This window comes from Macrobrachium nipponense, chromosome 39 (genome assembly GCF_015104395.2).
Source record: "Macrobrachium nipponense isolate FS-2020 chromosome 39, ASM1510439v2, whole genome shotgun sequence".
Classification (NCBI taxonomy): domain Eukaryota; kingdom Metazoa; phylum Arthropoda; class Malacostraca; order Decapoda; family Palaemonidae; genus Macrobrachium; species Macrobrachium nipponense.
The window spans coordinates 52,707,163-52,732,879 of record NC_061099.1 but is presented as its reverse complement, the minus strand read 5'-3'; the positions used below and the strand labels follow the sequence as shown (position 1 = coordinate 52,732,879).

Sequence of the window (25,717 nt, the reverse complement as noted above, 5' to 3'; positions counted from 1 at the left end):
CTTTAATTTGGTACTGTCCCTCTAAATTGTTTCCTTCGTTGTTATTTTTTTTTTTGCCACGTGGTGATGTGAAAGTTGTAATCCCGTAGCCATAGCGAAGAACAAAATCGTCTCTCATAAAAAAAATATAAAAACAATTATGATTGGTTATAGAGTATTTTTCTACCACTTGCATTTGGATGTTATTTGTCAGACAGTTATGTGACTATGTGGTTTATACCTGTTGCGTGTTCAGAAGATTGATCCTGCCAACACTTATCCACTGTATAATTCTGGTTTACCCAGGTTTCATTTAAATATATACATGTGTGTCCTCCCTTCTCATTTAAATTTTTCATTTTCCGTAAAAATTTTGTTCTTGCACTTGTTATGTCACTTCTCTCCATTAGAAATTCCATTTTCTTTTTCCCATTTAAAAAACTGGTACACGTTGTATGCCATTTCGCGTTCTTCAGGACGAAGGAAACGCCGCGGGGAACTCTCCATGGTGTTTTCGGAAGCTTGCTGTGCGAGACAATGAATACGGAAGATTATCTCGACCCATTTTATACGATTTGACCAAGGGTCTCAGTGATCTGACCCAAGTGAAGAAGTGGCAACAGGTATGCCAGATCTCCAAGTTTTTCATTTTCTTCCCTTCTCTTAGTGAAGCGAAGGCAGCCGGATTAAGGAGAATTGGCAACGTCGCAAATGGGCTCGGAGTCCGCTCATAAAATGGTTTGACTATAGTTGAGTTTTGTGTGTTATTGATTTGTTATTATGGTTTTTAGGTTAGTGTTGTTTGTTTATAGTTGTTATGCCTGTGCTGTTGTGATTTTTTTGTGTTGTTTGTGCAGTGGTCTTTTGTTGTGTTGTTGAGTTTTTGGTTGTTTGCTGTGTTGTTAGGTTGTGGTTGTGTTTCTTGGTTGTTTGCTGTGTTGTTTTGTGGTTGTGTTCCTTGGTTGTTGTTGTTGTTGTTGTGTTGTTGTTGAGTTGTGGTTGTGTTCTTTGGTGGTTGTTGTGTTGTTGTTGTCCTTGGTTGTTGTTGGGTTGTAGTCCTTGGGTGTTGTTGTGTTGGGTTGTGGTGTTGTGGTTCTTGGTTGTTGTTGTTGGTGTTAATATCTCAGTGACCTCGACCAGCGGACAGCACAGGATAGCCCGGAGTAACTGGATTGATTGGTAAGTACACGTGTTTTGTTTTTTCGTTTGCTTTTTGTTTAGTGTTGGTAGGTACGTACATGTGTTTTGTTTTTTGTTTTTGTTTTGTATAGGTGTAGGTCAATTGCCCTGCTGTATTTGTTGTGTAAAGAAGAAAGTGTGATTGAGGGTGGATTTTGGCAGCTGGACTGATTAGGTATATGTGGGGGGGATTCTGCAGCTTGTTTTTGAGCTTGTGATTCCGCCACAGTATGGAACGATAACTGGAAATAGACAGTGAAAAGTCTTATCTCCTCTAAACAGAAAAAATTGACATCTACAAGGTTCCAGGTGCTGAAAATTCCCATAGAATGGCACTCTCAGCAACACACAGACCACTGCTTCTGACCCCAGGCCATGGCAGTTTTAAATTAAGGACAGATCCTATGATAACTTGAAAATCTTATTATTGGGAGGGAACATTCTAACATCTCCAAGCAGTTAAGGAGATGCCAATGTTAATGGAACTGTATGGAATTGTGTAGTAGAGTTGATTTCTTCTCAATGGAAGAATGAGACATCTACTGAGAGCATTGGAAATTCTGAAAATTATTTGCCCTGAGGCTATAAGGGCTCTACAGGATACACTAAGCAATTCTTGAACTTGAAATTGCTCAATAGAATTCAGAGTAGATACAAGGGGCAGGCCTATGAGTCAGAATTAGGCAAAATTTTAGGGAAACATCTACTACTCAAGCCTGAGGGCCAACAAAGTAGTAGTAATCATTCAGATGTCCCTGTTCATCTACATGCTAGGAGGCTAAATGAGTGCTCCTTAAATCCACACCAAGTGCCAAACTTACGGATGTAAAGGCCCTTGTAGGCAGTTGTTCTTCCTGAATCCCCAATTGCGAAAACACTGTCCTTCCACAGAATGACGATCAAACCAATATGTTGTTTCATTTTACTCAAAGCAGCAAACTTCTCACAAGGACTTTGTTTCTGACCGGGAATAAACCTGCTAAGCATACTGATGTCTTTCCACTGCCCTGACATCTAAAAAGTTTTACCAGGTGTAGTGTTGACCATTCTCTGTTGCATGAAAGTGTAATGATACTAGTTAAAGTCTGTGTTGCATGACAAGAGGGAAAAGACCAAAACCTGGACCTAGGTTTAAGAACAAAATGGACAATTCTTGATTACAGAGTCCCTCCTACAGTCCTGGAGCCAAAATTGGTTCTGGATTACTTATAAATTTAATTAACTTTATTTGTAAGTCGTAATTCTTACACCAAAACTGTACATTAATTGCGCATGATTATCTGAAAATATCCCGCAAGGCCATGTTTCCAAATGAGGAAAAGTCCTTACCATATAGGAAGTTTCCTTCAGGCCTAAAATTCTTCAAGCAGCACATGCCTATTCATCTTGACCGACAAGCATCCATAATCAAGTATCATCCCCACATCACTAGATAAGAATGGGGATATAGAGAATTAACAATATAATGCATAGAAATTGGGCCAGAAGAAGCAAGAGGTCCTTTGCCTTTGGAATACTGTTGACAGAGTTGGCTAATTTGAATCACTGATTCAGTAGAAGTGTCTTGCTCCTAAATCTGACACCATCTACCAATGGGCAACAAGTCCTTGACATAACTTATAGAAGGCTGCACACTGACCCAAACAAAGTGGGCAGAACAGCAATACCTTCTAGCAAAAACATCTTGAAGGAACTTGCATGACTGTGGTTTTATGGTAAGTGGAATATATTATGTATGTGTACCATAAGTCTGACTATTCTTTCGAAAGGCGCTAAAACCATGCAAGAAAACCAACACATACATGGGCAGACACTTACTGTTATTCAGTCTCCAAACGTCCAAGAGTATCTCCAATTACTTATGGAGCTCGTCCTAAAGAATTACCCTTGGACCATCATTCCCTCTATATACAATCTCCTACTAAAGAGACTTATGAGAGATTTCTGCTGAAGACAAAGGAAGCTATAAGAGGGTGATTAAACCGGTGGAGGACAACCAAAAAGAATCACAACTGTCCTTCACTGTTTCCACCATGTAACATACTGGTCCCAAGTCTCTCCATGCATGTTAGGAGGTTGCAACTGTCCATATCCCAGAACCTGAGTCTGCACTTATCCCCGAAAGGTATAAAACAAGACTACCAATAGATAATCCCTTTTCGCCTTAAAGCAAACAGCATAATCAGACAGGAAGCAAAGTGTTCTCACTTCTTCCAAACCGAGCGATATAAGCATGAGGACATTACCCTGCAGCATCAGAAATGAGTTACTTGTTTTAGTTACTTGTTTTCCTCTCTAAAAACTCCTGCTGGGTTGGCGTCTCGAGTTCATTTCCCCACAGGAAATAGAAAGAAAGCGAGCCTCCTACTAAAGACGGTTAAAGGACCAATAAGCATTGTACAGCAAGAGGCGGCCTTCGGCTCTGCGCGACTTTTAAAGACAAGACGACAAGCCAAGGCAGACCCAAAGGGAGATTGTGCGTCTGAGGACAAGAAAAGTTACGAAATGCTCTCTAATTGGAGAAAGTGTTGGTTATCTTCTCCAATATTTAGAGGGCGCCAAAATACGCTAAGACAATCAAGACATATTCTCTATGTGGCCTCTTTCCTCAACAAAATGAGGATACAGCAAGGCGTAGTGTCGCAACAAACACCGACCAGCCCAAACGAGTTCCTCCAATTCCATTCAAAATCTTCTTCCGTCAGCGGGCGATGGGAAGAGACAGTTGCCGACTAAGAGGTGACAGCAGCTGAGTGCTGTATCGAATCCACCACGACTCAACGAGAGGAAGACAGTTTAAGCGACTCAGGACTCGGCAGTAATAAGAGATTTGCCGATAGCTGAAGAGGAAGCAGACCATGAAAAGGGCAAAGCAGGTATTGGAGAGCACAGAATCCCATCGTCCCGAGAACCGACCCGGTTCCTTGGCAGCGGACACTACCGGAGCAGCTACAGTTTCGCAAGGGCAACCTAACCTTCGGCCAATTTTCATGTTCAAACCTTCGGCAGAGGAACACAAAAGCAGTGTGGTAACAATGGTTGTGATCTAACCAAAATAACCAACCTAACCTGACTTAGGATGTGTGCCCTAACCTGGCCAGGGGGGCTTCCCTCCCCTGGACCCCCCAGTATGGTAACAATGGTTGTGACCTAACCAAATGAACCAACCTAACCTGACTTAGGGCGCAAAGGGACTACTTACCTGTGCGGGTATTTTTGGTTGTTGTGCAGCCTAGGAAACGGGCCCGTGAAACTGTAAACACCCCGTTCTGGAGTTACGCTTTTCCTGAACCGAATGGGGAGCAGAAGGCGAAGCTACAAAGGTGGTTAATACTAGTCTACTAAATTGCCTAGTCTGAGTAGGGAAAGCCTGACAGATTTAAGCCCTGACCTAAATAATTGCTTTCGCAATCTATTAGTTTCCTGTCTTTCCTATATCTGACATACTCAGGAATAAGTTTCTCAGAAGAATTGCCTACATTCTTAACATCTAGTAGTTCCAAGATTTCACACTGTACCCTTGCCAGTACAAAGGAATGTTGATCAACTTCCAATTTTACCCCACCCTAGTTACACCAAAAACATAACTACATAGCCTGATGTTATTGGTTTTGCTTCCGGTGGAAGATATCCGAGGAAAATGAAATTACAATACTGTAAACAGCTTTAAAACAGCCAAACTTTTGAAACATTTGAAACACACCTGGTGGAGAACAGGTAAACTAGACAGTTAACCAGGCAGCCATTCAATTTTGTTTGTTTGAATGCTGACTTGCCTAATCAGCGGGGAGGTATAGCTAACTTTAACAGTAGGTAAGATTCATCTTGAATAATATGTTTTCAAGGCAGTTTTTAAATCTAATATGGCGTCCACCGACTGAGGTGCCGTTCGTAACCGCCAAAATCTTTCCCAGCCTTCCCAGCACTCATTTAAACAATGTTAGCATATTTATATAGCATTTATTGATCTTACTCAAGATTGCAGTTGTAATTAGCACAATAAAACATTTTGTTGCCTATGTTAGTGAAAGTATGAAACTTTTTATTCCTGGGGTCATGGTTTAAACGGAAATTAATTTTTACCTTGTAATCGGTGGTTTTCTCCTTACTACCATCACAACTGAAACTCCACAATGCTTATGTGATTGTAATTATACATGTTTTGGTTTTTGTTCACTCTAAACTGCACTTGAACTATGTTGCTGTTCCTGGTTCCTAAGCACTCGATCCACAAACACAGTTGTGGGCAGCACACGACTACACGGTTTATGAGGTGCAAAGCTTTATTCCCTTAATTGTTATTTAACTTTACTTTGTTACTTCAAAATGTTTATTTAATCCATGTCTATTATCCCTTTTTTGCAACCAAATTAACCCGAAAAATTACAGATATTTCTAAAGTAGATACGAGCAGACGCCGCCAAAATGTCATTGTTGCCAATTTAGTGGAGCTTCACACATACTCCGATGCATTTACAAACTGTTTCCATGAATTCTAGTTGTCACAGTAATGCAATTATGATAAAATTGCTCTAATATGTAAATATACTAAAAATAGATATGCTAATTTCACTTATTTCCTCAGTTTTGTGTAAGACTTATACACAGTTTGGAGGGTAAATACATAAGTATTGGCAACACTGATAAACAATAGAAGAGCGGGAACAATGCCGTAGGTAATGTTCACAGCTAAACTGTTGATATTTGAGACAGGAATCTGTTAATTTTTTAACAATGAATATTTTCAAATTAATAATTGTGAATATGTAAAAAGTTTATGTAATTCATGATCTTATACTGCCATTTAATTATTCATTTAAATAATTATCTATTGCATGATTCTTCTTCTTCTACCAAAAAAAACGCAGTTTTCTTGGATCTGCCCGGTTGGTGTCATTGTTGACGATTGTTGTGAAGAACGTGCCCCAGCGTCTATGGGTACTAGTGGTGTGTGGATTTAGCACATGGTATGGAAAGTTTAAGGACACAAGCAACTCTGCAAACATCGAGATGGTGTCAATCTTCTAAATTTTGGGGGTTGTAAGTAAAAATTTCAAAAGCATCATAGAGGTATGTTTGCACTGCGCATGGCTAGACTTTCATTAACCTCTGTTTAATCTTAAAATATGAACTTAATTTCTAGCTTTGGAGAAAATACTTACTTTGAAAGGAGAGTAGAGGTCTTGAGCTGTTGCTCTCAGCACTGATGACTTGTAACTGGTGCCCATCTCCCGTGTCAGGATGTGTTAAAGTACTTTTTCGAAGGGTGGATCCACATGCGGTGAAAACTGGATCAGCTAGTCCAGTTGGTGGTTTCCCCAATGTTAAAGAAGGTACTGGCTTTGATCTGCCCCTATTAGTATACTAACCTAACCTGACTTAGCAGGCCTTTTTACTTAAATGGTGGGGGGGGGGGGGGGGGGGGGTCTGCCCCAAATGAAGGAAACTCCATTTTTTACCAAAATTCCCTTAGGTAGCTATCACACTGCACATGAGTGATAGCATCCCAGCATAGCCATCATACAATGACATTGGTATCAGTTCTGAGGTTGGTAAATCTTAATAATAACTCCGCGTTGGGTATTTCTTTGGATTACAGTTTATATACCTAACTACCTAATACCTAGCCTATAGAAGAACTCGATTTCCTAATTAGGGTAGAATATCACAGCAGGCCAAGCAGGCCACCTACAATCAACACCTAGCCACCCTCCGAAAAAGTACATTATAACGCGTCCTGACACCGGAGATGGGCATCAGTCGCGACTTCTTGTTGGTGAAAAACGGAGCTAAAGACCTCTACTCTCCTTTCGAAGTAAGTATTTTCTCCAAAGTTAGAAATTAAGGCCAAATTTTAAGATTTAAACAGAGGGTACTGAAAAGGGTGGCCTACTGCAGTGGAAATCTCACCAAAACGCTTTAGAAATTTTTACTTACAACTAAAAATGTTTCGAAGATTGACGCTATCTTGATGTTTACGGAGTCGCTTGTGTCAACAAACTTCCCATTTCATGTGCTAAATCTGCACACCACTTGTACCCATAGACGCTGGGGCACTTTCATCACAACAATCGTAAACCCACCTCTTACCAGCACTTATTCGTACTTATTCAAGGGGACTACGGCATTCTTTGCGGCGTTTTGCGCTCTTCAATTGTTTATCAGTGTTGTCAATTGGTATGTGTTTACCCTCCAAACTAGGTATAAGACTTACACAAAACCGGGGAAATAAGTGAAATTAGCGTATCTATTTGTAGTATATATACATATTAGAGCAATTTTATCATTACTGCATTACTATGACAACTAGAATTCATCGAAACAGTTTGTAAATGCATCGGCGTATGTGTGACGCTCCACTAGATTGGCAACGATGAGCCATTTTTCCTCACGTCGTCTGCTCGTAAGTATACATCCGAAACATTTGTAATTTTGGGGGGTTAATTTGGTTGCAAAAAAGGGATAATGGACATGAATTAAATAAACATTTTGAAGTAGAGTTAAACTAAATATTGAGTAAAGTAAACAATTGAGGGAATAAAGCTTTGCATCTCATAATCAGTGTTGTCGTCTGCTGCTCGTAACTTTGTTTACGGAGTGAGTGCTTAGGAAACACGAACAGCAATGTGGTTCGAGTGCACTGTGGAGTGAATTAAGACCAAAATGTGTATAATTACAATCAAATAAGCACTGTGGAGTTTCAGTTGTGATGGCAGTAAGGATAAAACCACTGATTACAAGGTAAGAATGAATTCAGTTCCAACCATAACCCCGGGAATAACAAGTTTCATACTTTCACTAATATAGGCAACAAAATGTTGTTTTATTGTGCTGATTACAACTGCAATCTTGAGTAAGATCAATAAACGTTACATACATACGCTAACATTGTTCAAATGAGTGCTGGGAAGGCTGGGGAAAGATGGTGGCCGTCACTGATGAGAACCGTCCATGCAAAACGTAGCCGCCATATTGGATTTCAAAACTGCCTTGAAAACATATTTTACGAAGAGCTCACATGCTTATTTTAATTCGTATGGGGCTTTCATATATCACAATATGTTGACGAAACTTCAGTCTTTTAAATGGTATGCTTAGAGTTGCAATTGTATTCATGTTTCACCAATTAAATATCGAGTGAATAAGACCCGTCCACCGTGATGAGGGTTGGCCTGTCGTGATATTCTACCCTAGTACCTCATAGCATAACTAGGTAGGTATGCTGTGCAGGGTTAGCATAGGCTACTACCTAGGCCTACTAGGCTACGTAGTTCTATGTGAAATTTTACAAATAGCCTTTTACCTAAATTAGCCTACTAGTATTATATTACATTCTTATTCAAAATACAAATCTAGGCTACTAGGCTAGGTACTCTATTAAAACAATAGGCTAGCTAGCTAGGTAAAGCTTTGTCCTTCATTCCCTACATACCTAGGCCTACCTAGTATCTGAAAAAACATCATGGTTATCTAAGAAAATCCAAAGAAATGTCCGACGCGCCACTATTGCTTAGATTAACCATAAAATATTCAAAGAACATACCTGAATTAGGATTCGCGAACTTAGAGTCCGGTAAAATACGCTGCGAAGCGTTTGTTACGGAGAACCATTCCAGCAGACTACTCGGTCTCCATTTGTTTACTTTTCAAGGATCATTAAGCTGTCAATAAACTCGTTAAATCTCGTCTTCTTATTTCAAAGCAATGAGACAGGTGGTTTTTCCTCTCTAAGCATTTTAGGGATCACGTTGTAACACAACAAGCCACGATTTTGGGGCCAGTCGAATTAAGTAATATAACAATCCAAACCATTTTGCAAATAGGTTATCAGTTTGAACATTATACTTAATTACATTATAACTGCCAGCCTTGGGTGGACTTTGGTAAGAAAAAAAAAATCCTACCTGCTGTAAGGTTAGCCAAGCCAATGCTTTCAGTGATATGGACGGTAACGTCGCTAAACAACTCAAAGTTATCTAATGATTGATAATTAGTTTAAACTAATGGTAATGGAAAAAATTTTACTGAAAATCATGCAGGAAGAGTCGTCTGGAATGCTAACATGTTATGTCATAATCAGCCACGTGATAACATTTTTTATCTGTCCAGCCCTTTAATTTGTAATAAAACTAAAAGAAACAATCTATTCGCTTATATTTAAACCTCTGCTTATTAAAATACAATATACATCGTGAAGTTCTAATCTTTCATAGGAAGGAAAATTGTAGATCAAAGGAAATAATCTGTTTGGGTTGCATCAGACTTTTGGCGTGGTGGGAGAAACACTGCCGGGTTACGACTTACGGGTTAGGCCGAGTGGGTGGTTGTCTGTTACGACGAACATTTGATGAGAGAAGCCTGAAAAGGAAATAGGATATTGTATGAGTAAAGACTTTAAATCAGAGCTCAGCATCCTATTTCCACGTATTTTATATTTGGAGAAGTCTTACTCTGCCAGCAGGGAAATGACATGGAGTCTGTGACTGGTTATTCTGCCGCTAATAATAATAATAAAAAAGAATGAAAGTTAAATTAGTATAAAAACTAGGTGTTCTACAGAATAAAAACAAAGATTTCTGATACCGGTATACTTATGTAAGCTGTCGCCAAGCCTCTTATTTCCAACAGTTGATTAGATAAGATAAAACAAGACACGTTGTTTAGATATTACGCTGTCATGTGACTCCTTTTATTCTTTATATATATATATATATATATATATATATATATATATATATATATATATAACATAACAACAAATAAAGTAATATGCATGTTATCGTTAACATAATAAATGAATCAATCAATAAAACTGAAGAAATATTCTTGAATTTCAGTGCAAACTTTCATCACTATAAGTAGAATTCTGTTAATCAAACGGGTAGAAGGGCATAGACCGCATACCCAATTTTTCTCCTTAACTATAAAATAACATTTTCAAGTATTTCATCTTGTGTATACCTATATAAGTAATGCCATTTATAGAAGAAAAGGTCCAATTTTGGGAAAAACGACCGCTTCCCCCTCCCCATAAAAAAAACTCTAGGTACGGGCCTGACTTTCATGCAAATGGTGTTGTGAATTACATACCTAAATCCGCATTTTTCGTAGTGGTTCCCTGATCTACAATTCACCAGCGGAGTATCAAACGCAGTTCCCACACCACCTGTCTGGCGACGTTTTCGCTTATGTGAGTAGAACATCTGAATGGTGGTGGCTGATTCACTGTGAAATAATGTAAACAAAGAAACCAATAACAATATCTGCATTACACAGGATACTAGACGTATATCTATATCTCCATAAAAAACCTGTAATTTATACCAAGTTCTTATCGGATTGACATCAGTAATTATTGTTGCATGTGATAGTTTTAAGATATATGTGTTCTTTCGTGCAGCCATGAAATAAACCCTTTATCACCGTATTAGGCCATGGCAACTTCATGTCAACAGAAGTTCCTAAAAGAACAATTGGAAATAACTTGTTTGTAACCGGAGGTAACAAAAGGTTTTGTCATGCCACTATCTACAGATGATCCTTTGATTAATGACATCTAGAACAATAACGTAGTTTGTTTGCTGCGAAATTGAAAGCTCTATTAGGATGGGGTTTTCTTGGTCACAATCAAGCTTGAGGGGAGAGAGAGTAGTGGGTCATCTTCATTCCTTGCATAATAAATAGATCTAGTTATCCCATCCACAAAGTAGGAGGGGAGGTACTACGCTTAATGTATACCAAGGATGCTCTGCATTTTTTAGGATTGTTGTATTTCGGGTATATTCATCGTCTAAGCACATATTCCGAAGTTAGTTGTGATTTGACATTTTTTTCTTTCTTTTCTAAGCAATTACCTGTCTCCTGCTGAGATGACACACTGATTGCTGGTTATGCTTTTCAGGTAGTACTGCAGGGGGACGCCTCAAAGGGCCATTTATATTAGTTTATTCTTTAATTAAGCATCACTAATCTTGCTTTCGCAGATGTAGCAGTCATTAAATGTGAGTCTTTAAATATCTTACTGAAGCAGTCTTGGGGGAGGTTTTTACAATGGTTTGACCGTTTCAGAATCTTTGACTGAACGCATTAATATAGTGCCCTGGACGTTAAGGCTTGAGACATCTCTCATGCTCCTAAGATCGTCATCGATTTTTCCACAAACAAACACTCAGTTCTGCCTTCAATTGATTTCATCTGTTCCAGTTCCAGTCATTTTATGATGGCAAAACCAAATATTTGCAACTAATGATGATCAACATCCATAATCAGTTCTGTTTCTAATCTTCTCATCCTGCTTCTCTCATTCACCACAGCATTAACGCCAGACGTATGTCCACTGTAATCTAATCATACTTTATTTGTAGAGTTACAATTTCTAGTATGCATATTGAGGTTTGTTTCTTCTTAACTTCTCACAAGAACCATAAAACCACTTGGTCAGTTTTTACTTTGAATATTTCGTTTGTGTACGGTTCGCAGCAAGTAGAGGAGAGACTGTGGTATGTTAAGTTCATTAAACATTCTTTAGTGTTGGAATCATAGATATAGGGTGGACCACTCTTGTATCATTTTGTGACGTCATGTATTCGGGATGTATGCCACGATCACTGTTCAGCAGACTAATCTCACACCATTTTTTTCTTGGCGGGGAAGGGTAAAATTAATATGATAACTTCTTTTCGAATTACGTTTTTTCACTGAATTACTTTTCCTGGCCTATATTTTCGCTGCATTTTCTAACTCACACTTCAGTAAGAATGATGTGTTTTACGCTAAATGGAGTTATTGTCAGTTTGTTCACAAAATTAAGGTAATCATCCACCGAATCAAAAACGAAACTCAAGCACTGATTTCAAAATTTGACAAATATCAAAACAACAGATGGTGTGCGTGTCAGAAATCGAAAAACCACACTATTGAAGAACCTACCTTTGAACGCTCATCTGAGTTTGTGGCAACGGAATTGTAGATGTGCATCCTCTTTCAATCGGAGGCCCGTAGAAATTAGTGAAAAATGCAAGTGTTGCTTGGTCGAAAATCTGATAGCCAGCGTCTTCCAGCGTTGAACAAGTTCCTCGAAACGTATCCAGGACTAAGGTAATATAACTAAAGGGTGGACAGACGCCATTCACCTCATTCCCCTGAAAGCCAACAGAAGAGTGATTGATTTGTATCCTTTAAATTAAAATGAATTTTAATACAGAATGGAATATGGAAATCCTGAAAGACCTTAGGATGATTAGCCTAGCTATATCATCCATAAGAAAATAGTCATGCAATTTCTGTGGGAACTAACAAAACCGACCTCAACATTATCATTGTATCTTCAAATAGTACACAGTTCTTCCTTTCAAGTGTAATTACTGTTTGAATATGTTCACAAGGTCCCACAAAGTAAAATGTTAAAGGAAATATTGATTTCAAAGAAAGAATCAAAGAGCATATAATGAAACGTTAAAGTATAATACTACTATACTGTTATCAAAGGAAACTGTTTAAACATTTATACTTGCAGATAAAAATGGCGGAGAATAATGGAATATGAATTACTCCTACAGCTAAGTAGCACGGCACTGTTTATATAATAATAATAATAATTTTAACTAATCTTAGAACTGATGTAAATTTAATCATTTCATTTATGTTGAGTACCATTACAGAGCAGTTTTTGTCTCTAGCGGCATCAGAAATGATGGATTGATTAAATGTGCACTTGGGTCCAGGTTCCATTGGACAAGTGTGGCTTTTAGCAACTGACTCGAGTCTTTCACTAAATATCAGGCAATCCAGGTGACCGTAAAGATGCCTGGGCAAGGCATCAGTATATGACAAACCTACTTATTAAAGAAAGGGCCTAGTTAAGTAACTCCGAGAAGATAAAAGTAGTAAGCGAGTTAACCAGTTTGAGACTTAGACAGTTTATATGGGAATACAATTACTGATGTACAAAAAATCTGCTGTAGTTCCCTGTCAGAAGCTCACAACAGCAATGTCCAAATAACCCACAAAACTCGCAGAGATTGGTGACCTTGTGTCAGAATTGAGGTGATTAGAATCTGATAAGAAAAGCCGAGATACTCCTTAATAGAGGGATTTTGATTTACTAGGTCAGTCCATCTTCTTGGAGGTAGACTTAGCTAGGTCTCTGGTGTCATTCGGGAAGACGGGAAAATTCTTCAGAACAAAGACAGATTAATTTCGTAAGCCCTGGAGCAAACTATGTTACGCCTATTCGTGCAGAGATATACTATAAAGATTCATATTAAAGAATTTATGCAAAATTAAATACGGCTCCTAAAAACGTTGTTGAAAGTAAAATAACGCTGATTTGTGAAGGACAGAATCATTTATTCAAGAATGGATATAACAATGGGGGCTGAAGGTCGTGAATGATGAAGGGAATATGACCATAGCTGAAGACAGGAACGTTCAGCTGTGGTATTACCTATAGCAGAGCAGCCAGATGAAAAGCCTTAAATACATTTAGAGAGAAAAAAAAATTGTGGTCCTAATCTGAGGGTTTTGGTTACCAGGGCTTCATATTGATCCCTGTCTAAACATTTCCCAGTAATTCTGAGAGACAAAGAACAAAAATGACTAATGTACATTATAAGACTACCTCCTAGTTTTTCTTGTACATATTCCACACTGATTGTAGAAAAAACATGAAATGACGAGTGTTTTAGAGACGAACAGCTTTTCTTATCTTAATAATGTAATAATGTAATAAAATGGAAAAAGTCCAATTACTTACAGCTCCAATCTGGAAGCACTTGTCGTAGGAAACAGGCACGTATGGGAATTCATACAGATCTCGCATGAGATTTGCTCCCCCACAAGGTTCCGGTAAACACACCGGTGGTTTGTTGAGGTTCTCTAACCCGAACACCTGTTGGAGATCCAGTGATGTCAAGCATATATATATATAGCTATGTAGTACAGATTGCAAAACTTTAATAAAGACTAAACCTGGCTGTGATCTCAAAGATTTTAAATATCAGACCACAACATAGATTAAAAACTGAAATCTAAGAAGCAATGTTTTTATGGCCACTAAACATTCATAAGGCCAAAATGGTCTCCAAGGTACAAACCCCTCTTAATGATTGTTGATTAAAGGATTATTAAGAATCTTAAGGAAAAATGAAATAAATGTCATTACTGCACAATGCTAACATAGCAATGAAATTATTATCAAACAATAGTAATTACAATATTGGAGTGTTTTTTCCTTGGAAGTGTATTTCAACAATCCGCTCACTCGGCCTGGAGAAACAAATTATAAGTTGAATAATATGCCACTGTTTTCAAGATAATTCATACTGCCTGGTATTTATACTGACAACCTTTGCTGCGGAAAGCATCCATTTATTTTAATAATAAAATTATCCAAGAATGAGCAATAATAATGCTACTCTAATAAAAGAAATGACAACACCATTCCACACCATTATTGCGACTTTTAAGGTCTCCGTCTAATGTCCTCAAACGAAACTACATGGATTGAGAAGCCGGTTTGATCGACTACTTATCAATGAAATTGAGAATGGGCCATATGGAAGAAAGTCTAAGACGTTATGAGATTTCAGATCATGATGAAATCAATTTCTAGCATAGGGATGGAGCCGGCCACCATGGCAGTTCAGTAGTTACCATTATTTTGATTTCTTATCCATTGTGATCCAAATTTAGATCCCAGACAGAATTGTTTCATGGTAAGTTTTCCTCAGTCACCGCTGATCAACAGATCGTGCATCTTAATAATTTGCTGTCCTGTTCACTGTGAAAACCAATGGAAAGAAAAGTGGTAGAGACGAAGTAACTGCTCACATGAATGGCTTTGAGGAAGTAGGACTCTGCAGGCCGTTTATTGCACAGAAAATGACATCTGGAAGAGTTGATGATATGAAAAGTGGAAATAAAAATTAATGGAAAAAAGGGATTGAAATGAAGTCATATGAGGACACGAAGAGGAGCGTTCAAGATAGGGACACTGGGCACTGGATTTCATGGACGAAAGATTGTTTCTTAAACAACTTACATATCCTTTCGGACAACTGGGGGTTTCTCCAAACAGCGGTTCACAAACGTCCGTTGGTTCTGGACCTCCCTCATAAGTACCAGTTGGACACTGACATTCTGGCTCTCCATACATATTCAGAAACAATTCTCGTCCACCTGTCAAGTTTAAGAAGCATGTTAATGCCAACTTTTAACTCAGACAGTTTAGGTTCACTGCCTAGAAAGTTTTGGTTCCATCCTTGAAATTCATGGAAATTTCTATCTGCTGAATGATTAAGGGATTAATTCGCAATTTGGAGAAAATATAAAAACTTGCGAATAAGCTTGTGGAGTAACTAAATACTGTTAGTTCAATAAAATCCGGCACTATTACTGGACTGTGAAGCCGAAATTGAAGGGGAAGAAAACAAAATATTTCAAAAGATCGAATCTAGCTGAACCTCTCTTATGTCAAGTCATTTTTATCTTGATCATATACAGAGCAAAAATTTTAAAGGAAGTTAATCCAGATGCTGCAACGACGAAACTGAGAAGACTTACTCGGCATAAACGAGGGATGGATAAAATAGAATGGAAAGGAAAAGAGGAAACAAGTTTATCCCCCAAAAAGATAATGGAAAGTATCCGAGTAACTTACGAAGGCATACATATGGATCCTGACGGTCATGGCAACGTGGGCATTCGATGAGATTTTGTTGCGTGTAGTTGTAGCCGCCGCTGGGCATGGGGACGGGGTCGCAGTTACCGCGAGAGTTAGGGATTAAGATCCTGTCAGGTGCACAGAATCTCTTCCTGCAAATACTTGTATTGCTAATGCGGTCCACCACGACGAATTCGTCAATGTTGCAAGGACCCTGAGTCAACAACTTGTAGCATTTTCCATTGAGGGAAACTTCGTCTCTTGGGCATTCATCTTGATATGGCTCTGATATTGGCTCTGTTCAAAATGGAAAATAACCTTAGGAATGTAAAAAAAAAATCAATAAGAAAAAATGATTATATAATAAAGCCTAAGATATGAAAGATAGTTTCAAAATTTTAAAGCATGAGAAACGAAACGCCATTTCAAACTTTTATTCCCTTACCATCTTGACGCACAGAAACGAAAGTAAAATCGATGAGACGTTTCCTGGAAGAATGAAAACATACATACTTCATCACTCCCTCTTGAAAGTAATACGCAATAAACTATGTTACAATTTTTACCTGAGGCAAAACGCAATACCGTGTGTTCCTGTAAAACATGTAACGTTCGTCTGTGATGACATTATTGTTCTAAGCGCATCGGAGAAAATAATAAGAGCTTTCTCTTGCTATCAAAACCATTCTTGATGGGAGACAGACTTGTGAACAACGATTACCTATGGATCACTAACCGTGAATGAGGGACTCCCACCGAACTTCCGTGCACTGAGAAAGTTGTTCTGGAATCATTTCAAGAGCTCCTTTCAATAAAAGACTTTTCGAGAGAAACGAGGCTCTCTATCTTAGGAGCCCCTGCCTGAATATATTTTGCGCTAGAAATGTCAAATGAATATGAAAATAATGAAAATACAGCAAAAGAAACAATAAAATAGCGTTTGTAACAAAATGATTGATAAACACAATAATGTACTACTGAGGTTCCTGAATTTATCGTACGTTGCACCAGGAATTATCCAGTGTTATACCTACACAGTATATATATAATTGCATTAGTGTATATATTATATATATATATATATATATATATATATATATATATATGATCTATATCACTATTATCGAACGCGAGAAAGGGCAAAATAAGAAAAATCGAACAAACGAGATATAAAATAAAAAAAGAACTAAATTTCCTATTCATCATAATTTAGAATTATTGCATTTGGTCACTGTATCATAAAAAAATTCCGAGTCTGAGAAGAAACTCTACGGTACACGAAGACCAAAGCTGCAGATTGATATGTGAACACGGATGCTCATAGTATTTCAGACACCGTTGAGATGTACAGATCCCTCTTTTTTTATGGAATTTATTATGTGTGTTTCCAAGGAGCGATAAAGTTCGGCATCTGAAAGAGTTGGTGTATTTGTACGTCACTTTGTAGTAACAACATTGATTAATGTAGCAAAAGACTCTAGAACTATTACGACCCGATCTACTCCCGCAAGAATTCAGATAATTGTATCCAATGTCGATATAAGGCTGATGTAATTCGTAAGGGAATTTTTGAAAAAAATTTTCTTTGTATGTTTGAGCGTAAGATAATATTTTCAGGTAAACTGTTTCAATTGCGGTTCCTCTACATGAAAACAAACACGTGTGTATATATGTCAAATGAGATAACTAAGCAGAGAAACAGACATAAGGTGATGATACGGTGCTTTCTGTAGTACGTATTTCCGAGCAAGCCAAATCTCCAATGAATAATTTCAAATGTTGAAGATTATTCTCCTAACAGTCATCTTCAGTACACCGAGAATTATTTCATACGTTAGAACTGCACTTGGAATTAGACGAGAAGCAGTTCTCTCAAGCGACAATACCACGTAATCGGATATAAAGTGTAACGTGTGCTCTTCACTGGAAAATAACTAATTCACGGTAATTCCATTAAAGACGCCTATTTCTAAGAAGGATTCCGGACATTTAAAGAACGTTACCTTTCCAAATCCCATTTTCATGACGTGGTTGTTTTTCGAGATTATACAGAACAGACCCAAGTCTCAACAATATAGACCCTTTACAAAGGGGCCATTTTTATTTTATCCACTCCAGGCCCGTAACCTGTTTTTTTATAGGGGGGTGGGGGTTAGGGGTCTTTTCCCCAAAAACTGGACCTTTTCTTCTGTAAAATTCATTGCATATATAAGTATATATAAGATGAAATACTTAAAAGTATAGGCTTCCAGAAATTTGGGAGAGACGTTCGACCAACCCAACCCACCGCCCCCCTCGGTACAAGTTTTAAATTAGCTTAGGTAACATGGAAACGTGAAAATCTTCAGTGGAAACATAAATGTACGCTGTATAGGCATAACATTATTAGCATCAGTAGCTAACCATAAAATTGCAATCTTTCACGGACATATTTGTCTTCTAGTCGACGGTAGTCTTCAGTAAGTGATCAAGTCTCGGCTTTTTGTCGGGTATTTATTTGACAGAAATGCTTCAGATTAGCATTTTCATCACCATCATCATTATTATTATTATTATTATTATTATTATTATTATTATTATTATTATTATTATTATTATTATTCATATCATAAACCCTATTCATATGGCACAAGCCCACAAGGGCTACCGACTTGAAATTCAAGCTTCCAAAGAATATGGTGTTCATTAGATCATTATTCCAAGAAGTAATACAAAGTAATGGGAAATACAGAAGAATAAAACAACATAAATAATTACTCAGTAGAGTGAATGCAGAGTAAAGTTATCTTACCACTGTAGTAAGGAAGTGAATACGGGATATTGAATTTGATCTTGACTGGAGGTACTGGAGCTCTGTTGACCTGCATGTATCAGGAGAAATGGGGCTTCAGGTTATTTAATAAGAAAGCTTTCCAGACAACTTACGGCTATTTACACTTTGACAGGACGTCAAGATAACAATGGCCTGCTCAGTTCTGAAAACCAACTTTGATCCTTGTCGTTTTTGTAAAAATGCCTGTCATGATTAGCCAAGTGCTGGCTGTATCGAACGCGTTAAGGCTTTGTCAAAAGCGATTATTTCTTAAAGTCACGTATATACTATTTAAGAATTACTGAGAGAGAAGTATTGCATAAAAACTCCTGGCAATTGTGTCATGTATTTTGAGGTTGCAGGGTATCTTGGCCCCAAAATGGTTCTTGAAAATGACGTTAAGCATTTTGAGTCTGAGTTACATAGAACTGGAAGTTCTATGTGACACACACACACACACACACACAGATATCTATATATATATATATATATATATATATTATATATATATATATATTATATATATATATATGTATATATATATAGATATATAGATATATATATTATATATATATTATACACGTTTTGCTTATGAAATAACAATTTTTATTTTCAGAAACTTTGTTTTCGACTGAAGATAAAATTCTTATTATTCAGAGACTGTGTACCGTGCGTGAAATATTAACTGTAGAATCTCCTCTCTCTCTCTCTCTCTCTCAATGCTAAAACGTTTTAAACTTGTAACGTAAAAGTAAATATTTTGTACTGGTCACCCTTAGTATACTCTTAAATTTCTTATGGAACTGCGTTTGTGTCATTGATTGTGAACTCGTTACAGACATTACAACAGTGTGTTTTGTAACCGGCCTATCAAGTGTTAGGTGGATTTTGAAGCTGCAGCAAAAGCAAAACTTTGAGGTACAAGGTAAAGGGAATTTTGTATTTTGACTTTGGTTAAATACAAGTCTTGAAGTTTGAAGATGGGATATTCAAACTATTGATTTCTGTGTTACATTTTGTCATTTGAACTGTTTAATTATTTTTTAAATAATATTTTTGCATGTCTTGTGTTTGTGATCTCTTAGTTTTTCACATTTTATATTGTGGTAATTTAATAGTGCATACATGGTTTAATTTTATATCTTAACAATTGTGGTGATTTAATTTTCTTTTACTTATTTCTTAAGTTTTTCCTAATAGTTTCAATTTTGCTTAATTTAATTTCTTGACAAATTAACATTTTCGTGATTTAATTTTGTTTAATGATTTAATTCAAGGATTAATTAAATTTTGTGTTGTTTTCTAGTAGTAGTAAATTCTCTTCAAAGTGATGTTGTGAATTCTTCTTATGACTTCTGACTTTAAATATAGTTTTGTATTTGAAAATCTTATAACAGCGTTTCATTTACTAACCACCAATGGTAGGATTATTTGTGTGCATAACAGAAAGATAGAGGTTTTTCCCCTCCTGTTTTGCTGGAGTGACTCCAGACCAGTTCAAGTTGTTTGATGGAGTGATGCCCTTTAATTAACTTAAGCCTATATGAATACCTCGCAATTATTCTGATAAACTTAGTCTGATATCTCACATATTTGATGGCGTATTTAAATGATGTGACCTCATATATGATTAATAACTTTAGAGTACTTACTCGTATTTTATTTGTTATGAGAGTTCAGGTATCTGGCTGCAGTGAGGTAACTTTGAATTCTATGATTGGTGAGTGTAACAACCAGGTATTGGGATTTTGGAACGCTTCGTGACAGTATGTATACTAAAACACATGTTTCAGTCAACTGACTTACCCTGGTAGGACTGCTATCCAAAATGATCTCTTCGGAGGACTCCGATTCGACACAGAAGGGGAAGAAGCCGGCCAGGAGAAAGAGCGCCGGAATTAAACCTGCCATTTTCATTTTCGACGAAGCTGCAGCAAACATCTCTCTGCTTCCTTCTTTCACCACCAGGAGTTTTCCGTGATTCTCTTTCCTTTATTGACGGTGCATCGGACTTTGACGCCTTGTTCTCCTTCTTTTCTGGTTTCGTTGTTCAACCTCTGGTGTTGTGCTTCCCCAATATTTATTGACTGGCTTGTCCTTTCCTTTAGTATCCAAATGTTCCTGAACAACAGATTACCAGAAAAAAAATAATTTCAACTGAAACTTACAGTTTCCTTTCCCAAACATCTATAAATCAGTCAAATGGTTAATCTACCTATACTTCAAGGTATACAACATCTGTAACCTTCCCGAATGGTTTGCGAACGCAGTAGCTGAACCAATCCTCCGACAAATTGATTAGAACTGATGTTATACTGATAAAATATTTTTTGTAAAGTATATGGATTTTTCCTAATGATATGACCGTAAAATGTACAATACAAACATACAAGCTTTGTTGCACTACTGGATTGCCATAAGGAACAGACTATGCTTTGTATTAGTATATTAATATATATATATATATATATTATATATATATATATATATATATATATATATATATATATATAAATAAAGGTTTTTTTTGCCACGAAGGAAAAAAAATGAAAAAAACGAGTTGGCCGAGTGCTTTCGGTCCTATTCTGACCCTTTACTGAGGCATACTGATTTTACAAAGACACCATAGTCAAAAGAAGGCTTAATATACAAACTGACACTACCACATTAGCCATAAGGGCGATTTTCACTCTACAGAGAGGAGGAGGAGTCACAGGCTAGCCACACCTTGAAGGATACCCGCGGTAAACAAGTGATTCTTCCAGAAAAACAGTACATTTTGAAAACAACACGGGAGCATATACAATTTAATATCATGAATTAAATTGTATATGCTCCGTGTTGTTTTCAAAATGTACTGTTTTTCTGGAAGAATCACTTGTTTACCGCGGGTATCCTTCAAGGTGTGGCTAGCCTATGACTCCTCCTCCTCTCTGTAGAATGAAAATCGCCCTTATGGCTAATGTGGTAGTGTCAGTTTGTATATTAAGCCTTCTTTTGACTATGGTGTTCTTTGTAAAAGAACACCATAGTTTTTTCATTTTTTTCCTTCGTGGCAAAAAAAACTTTATACATAGCATCACGTTTTATATACTTCGTGATCAAGTTATTCTATATACATATATATATATATATATATATATATATATATATATATATTATATATATATATACTATATATATACGTATATATGTATGTATATATATATTATTATATATTGCTACTTTCAAAATGCATATATCTCCTCTGTGACTGTATAAAATGTTATGTAGAATTGTGCAACATTTTTTTCAGATTCCTAGATAGCTTAGAGATAGGATGCTTTAAATGTGTGTTCAGATTTCGCATAACATAATGTAAAAGAATATATATATAACATAGAATGTAGAAAGAGAGAGAATATCTTTGTCTGTTCAAAGCTAGAGTTGTTTTTCATAATCTGTCAACACGTTTGATAAGCGAGCTCCAGTCTTCGCGTTGTTATCAAAACATGTCAGTCTTGATTATCGCTCGACTTTGTCTCGATCAGGTACGAACATTATTGTATACTGGTCTTGTACACGTATGTCTTTGATCAAAGCCATGTGCAGATTGCACATTTTGTATGTAAAGTTGCGTAAGATTTCGAGGCTTCTAGGAAGAATTGTGCCAATCCAGCTTCCGTAAGGAAGAGAATTTCATTACATCTTCGATACTTGAGGCGTTCAGATCTCTCTCTCTCTCTCTCTCGACATCCTTGAGATTATATTAATGCAACATAAATTGGTCACTCGAAACTTGAGAATTTCATATTTGATATTTCTTAGAGTTTATTTAGTGTTAAATAGTGTTTTTGTGGAATCTGAACAAACATTGTTGTTGTAATGGCACCTGGTTTTTGTGAAAGTGTAAAACAAGACTGCAGCAAAGAAAGAAGTTGGTATACCAAAAAGGTAAAGTGTGTTATATTTTTATTAGTTGCAACTAATAACGGATAGGAACAGTGGTTAACTAATAACGGATAGGATTAGTGGTTAACTAATAACTGATAGGAACAGTGGTTAACTAATAGCTAATAACAGATGGTTACGAAGGTTTGGTAAAAACTGATGGTTACAATGTTTTGAGTGAAAGATTTGCACTTTTACACATTGCAAATTTTTGTGTTTTGTGTTTGTTTCATTTTTTTGTGCATTTGTTCATTTTCTTGTTGAAGTGTGCCTTTTTATTTTGATACTGTCCACATTTTTCTGTATTTTCATTTACATTCACAATTTAATTGACTTAGTTATTTTCATTGCTTAATCATTGCACTTTTAATTAAATTTAACACTTGTGAATTAATTAGCATTTACTTACAATTCTTTTCAAGTTTTATTATTGTTTAGCACTTGTGAATTAATTTCTAATTTTCAATTATTGCCTAACACTTTTGAATTTCAATTGAATTAATTTTCTTGAATTTTGTGATAAATTAATTTTGATTTAATTTTACTTAATTGATTCAAGAATTAATTAAACTTTACTTTGTTTTCAAGTAACAGTAATTTTCCCTGATATTGTGAATTTCACTTATAAATTTTGAGTTTAATAATAAGTTTTGTATTTAAAATTTTTATAAGTGTTTTCTTTATTTTACACCAGTATATTTGCATTTAATTATGATTATAATGATGTTAGGTAGAAACATAGAGTGGTAATTGATCTGCTTTCCTTCAATTTACTTGAAGTGACTTAGAACCAGGGAAGTACTTAGACTTCTGAAATCAGGGAAATACTTAGACTTTTAAAGTTGTTGATGGAGTGATGTCCTTTGATTAATTTAATTACTTACAAGATTACCTCACACCTGTTTGATGAACTTAGTCTGATTTTCTGCAATACTGGTAAGTTGTTAAGGGATCACTGTTGCCTTAGGAGTATTCAGTCGTTTGATACCTGTGATGAGGGTTCAGGTGTCTTGCTTTTGTGAGGTATCGGTTAATGAATGGTAAATGTGGTAACCAGATACTTGGCACTTCGTAACATACCATTGTTTGTCATTCCTCTTCTCTCCTGCTTATGGACGGTTGGTGTTTTGGTAGTCTCTTTTTGTTTTCTGTTTTATGTGCTTTTTATGCTTTTACTTTTTATTGTTTTAACTTGTAAATTTTAATTACATTGTGAATTCCTTTTATGTTAATAATGTATTTTATTGTGTCTTTTACTTTTCACAGACTGATGATGCACTGAGTAGTGCGAAACGTTTTCTGCTGTTAATAAACTTGGCCTTTTTAACAACATGTGTATCATGGACCCTCCTGAAGTCTATATATATAATATATATATAATATATATATATATATATATATATATATATACATATATATATATATATATATATATATATATATATATATATATATATATTATATATATATATATATATATGTTTAGTACTAGCCCCGAGGGCTAGTACTAAACACGGTGAAATGATTCATCTACACTGTGTCGCCGTGTTTAGTGCTACCCCCTGGGGAGTCAAATGTATTTCGCCGTGTTTAGAACTATTCCGTGGGAGAGCAATTTAAATGTCCCTAAGTGCATTTGAGATTTGATCCCCCAGTGGTTAGTACTAAACTCGGCGAGACATTTAACCCCCAAGCGACTAGTATCAAACACGGCGAAACAGTGTAAATGAATCACTCTTTTGCCGTGTTTAGTACCAGCCCTCGAGGATCAAATGTTCCTAAGCGAATTGGTTATTTCACATGTCCTAGGGATTTCGTGAAATACACATTCCTTGTAACATATACAATTCTGCTTGTAGCTCTTTTTCTCTTTACTCACTTGAATGTTGAAATGAGCTGACTGCATTCATGTTGCAACTCATTTCGTGAGGTGACTTTCATCATATGCATAAGATCTTGCTAATGAAGCTGAATATTTTCGTACGTTATTATCTAAGGGTTTTCTTGCTGTAGATCTATTAATCACTTTTAATCACATAACCAACTACCCATTTAAAGGTTATTGTTATTCCGTATGAAACTGATTTCATTCAGCAACCAGGAAATTTTCAAGCACCAAGAAATAGTACATGAAATCATGGGAAAAGATGTGCTAACCACATTGCCCCCAGAAATAATTATTGTTTGCATTCAAAATACAGATCAAGCCTGAAATTCTAAATAATATGAATATATACTTTTACTTATTTATTTTTATTTATTTAACATCGCTATTTTTTTAATGCATCAGTAGGTGCTCGTTTTCCCATATTTGGCTATTATTGAAACTGTGTGGCCTTGTCACTCCAGGAAAAACGAAAGTGAGATGGGGAGAGAGGCGCCTCATTGCTCGCTTAGTATTCAAAAACAGTAAACTTGACCTCATTACACTTGTAGGAAAACTATTGAATACTAAGTGCTTTCAGACGGAGTGGGCTGAAGTACGTGCCTTCAATTGTAAAGCCCAAGCTCTTCATTTTCGTACTCTCTCCCTGTTTAACACACACAAACACAAATACAGACGCACCAACAAGCGTTCCCAGTCCGTATGACAACCTACGAGAATTTGTGATTGAGTGTTTTATGATGTGTGCATTTGCTTGAATACATGCACACACACACATTATACATACATACATAATATATATATATATATATATATATATATATATATATGTATGTATGTATATGTAGTATGTATGTATGTATGTATGTATGTATTCAAGCAAATGCACACGTCATAAAACAATCAGCCACAAATTATCGTACGTTGAGATACGGATCCTTTCGTAATTAATCCCGATCTGCGCGGAAAATAATGCCAGAACAACTGATACCTACTATCCTTTAAGACAGTGGTCCCTACCTTTTTCTTACCACGCCCCCTCTAAGAGTTGTCCCTTCCCACCACGCCCCCTTTGCATCTATGAGTAAAATTCCCTCCCAGATTTAAAGGAAAATAAAAAAAAGAAGAGAAATTGAAGGGGTTTCGAGATATAGGGAAGGAGGTAAACAATTACAAAACAGTAAGCGCAACGATTCTAACTACTAGACTATATGAAACTGTTATGAGGTGATACTTTCGCAATTTTTCATAAACTTCTGAATACTAGTTC

The 25,717-nt window shown here is 36.5% G+C and overlaps 1 protein-coding gene across 3 annotated transcripts in view; it reads right to left on the bottom strand.

Annotated features, from left to right (window-relative positions):
• Window positions 1–9,295: 9,295 nt before the first annotated feature.
• Window positions 9,296–25,717, bottom strand: part of LOC135210569 (uncharacterized) — a 20,236-nt gene continuing 3,814 nt past the window's right edge. For all 3 annotated transcript variants that reach the window (XM_064243424.1, XM_064243426.1, XM_064243425.1), the window contains exons 2-9: window positions 20,439–20,753; window positions 18,612–18,681; window positions 15,818–16,117; window positions 15,200–15,336; window positions 13,913–14,047; window positions 12,088–12,299; window positions 10,249–10,383; window positions 9,296–9,516 (exon numbers count right to left, since the gene is read on the bottom strand). In XM_064243424.1, coding sequence (XP_064099494.1) covers window positions 9,459–9,516; window positions 10,249–10,383; window positions 12,088–12,299; window positions 13,913–14,047; window positions 15,200–15,336; window positions 15,818–16,117; window positions 18,612–18,681; window positions 20,439–20,573 — 1,182 coding nt within the window. In that variant the 5' untranslated portion in view covers window positions 20,574–20,753 and the 3' untranslated portion in view covers window positions 9,296–9,458. The remainder of the gene's footprint in view (window positions 9,517–10,248; window positions 10,384–12,087; window positions 12,300–13,912; window positions 14,048–15,199; window positions 15,337–15,817; window positions 16,118–18,611; window positions 18,682–20,438; window positions 20,754–25,717) is intronic.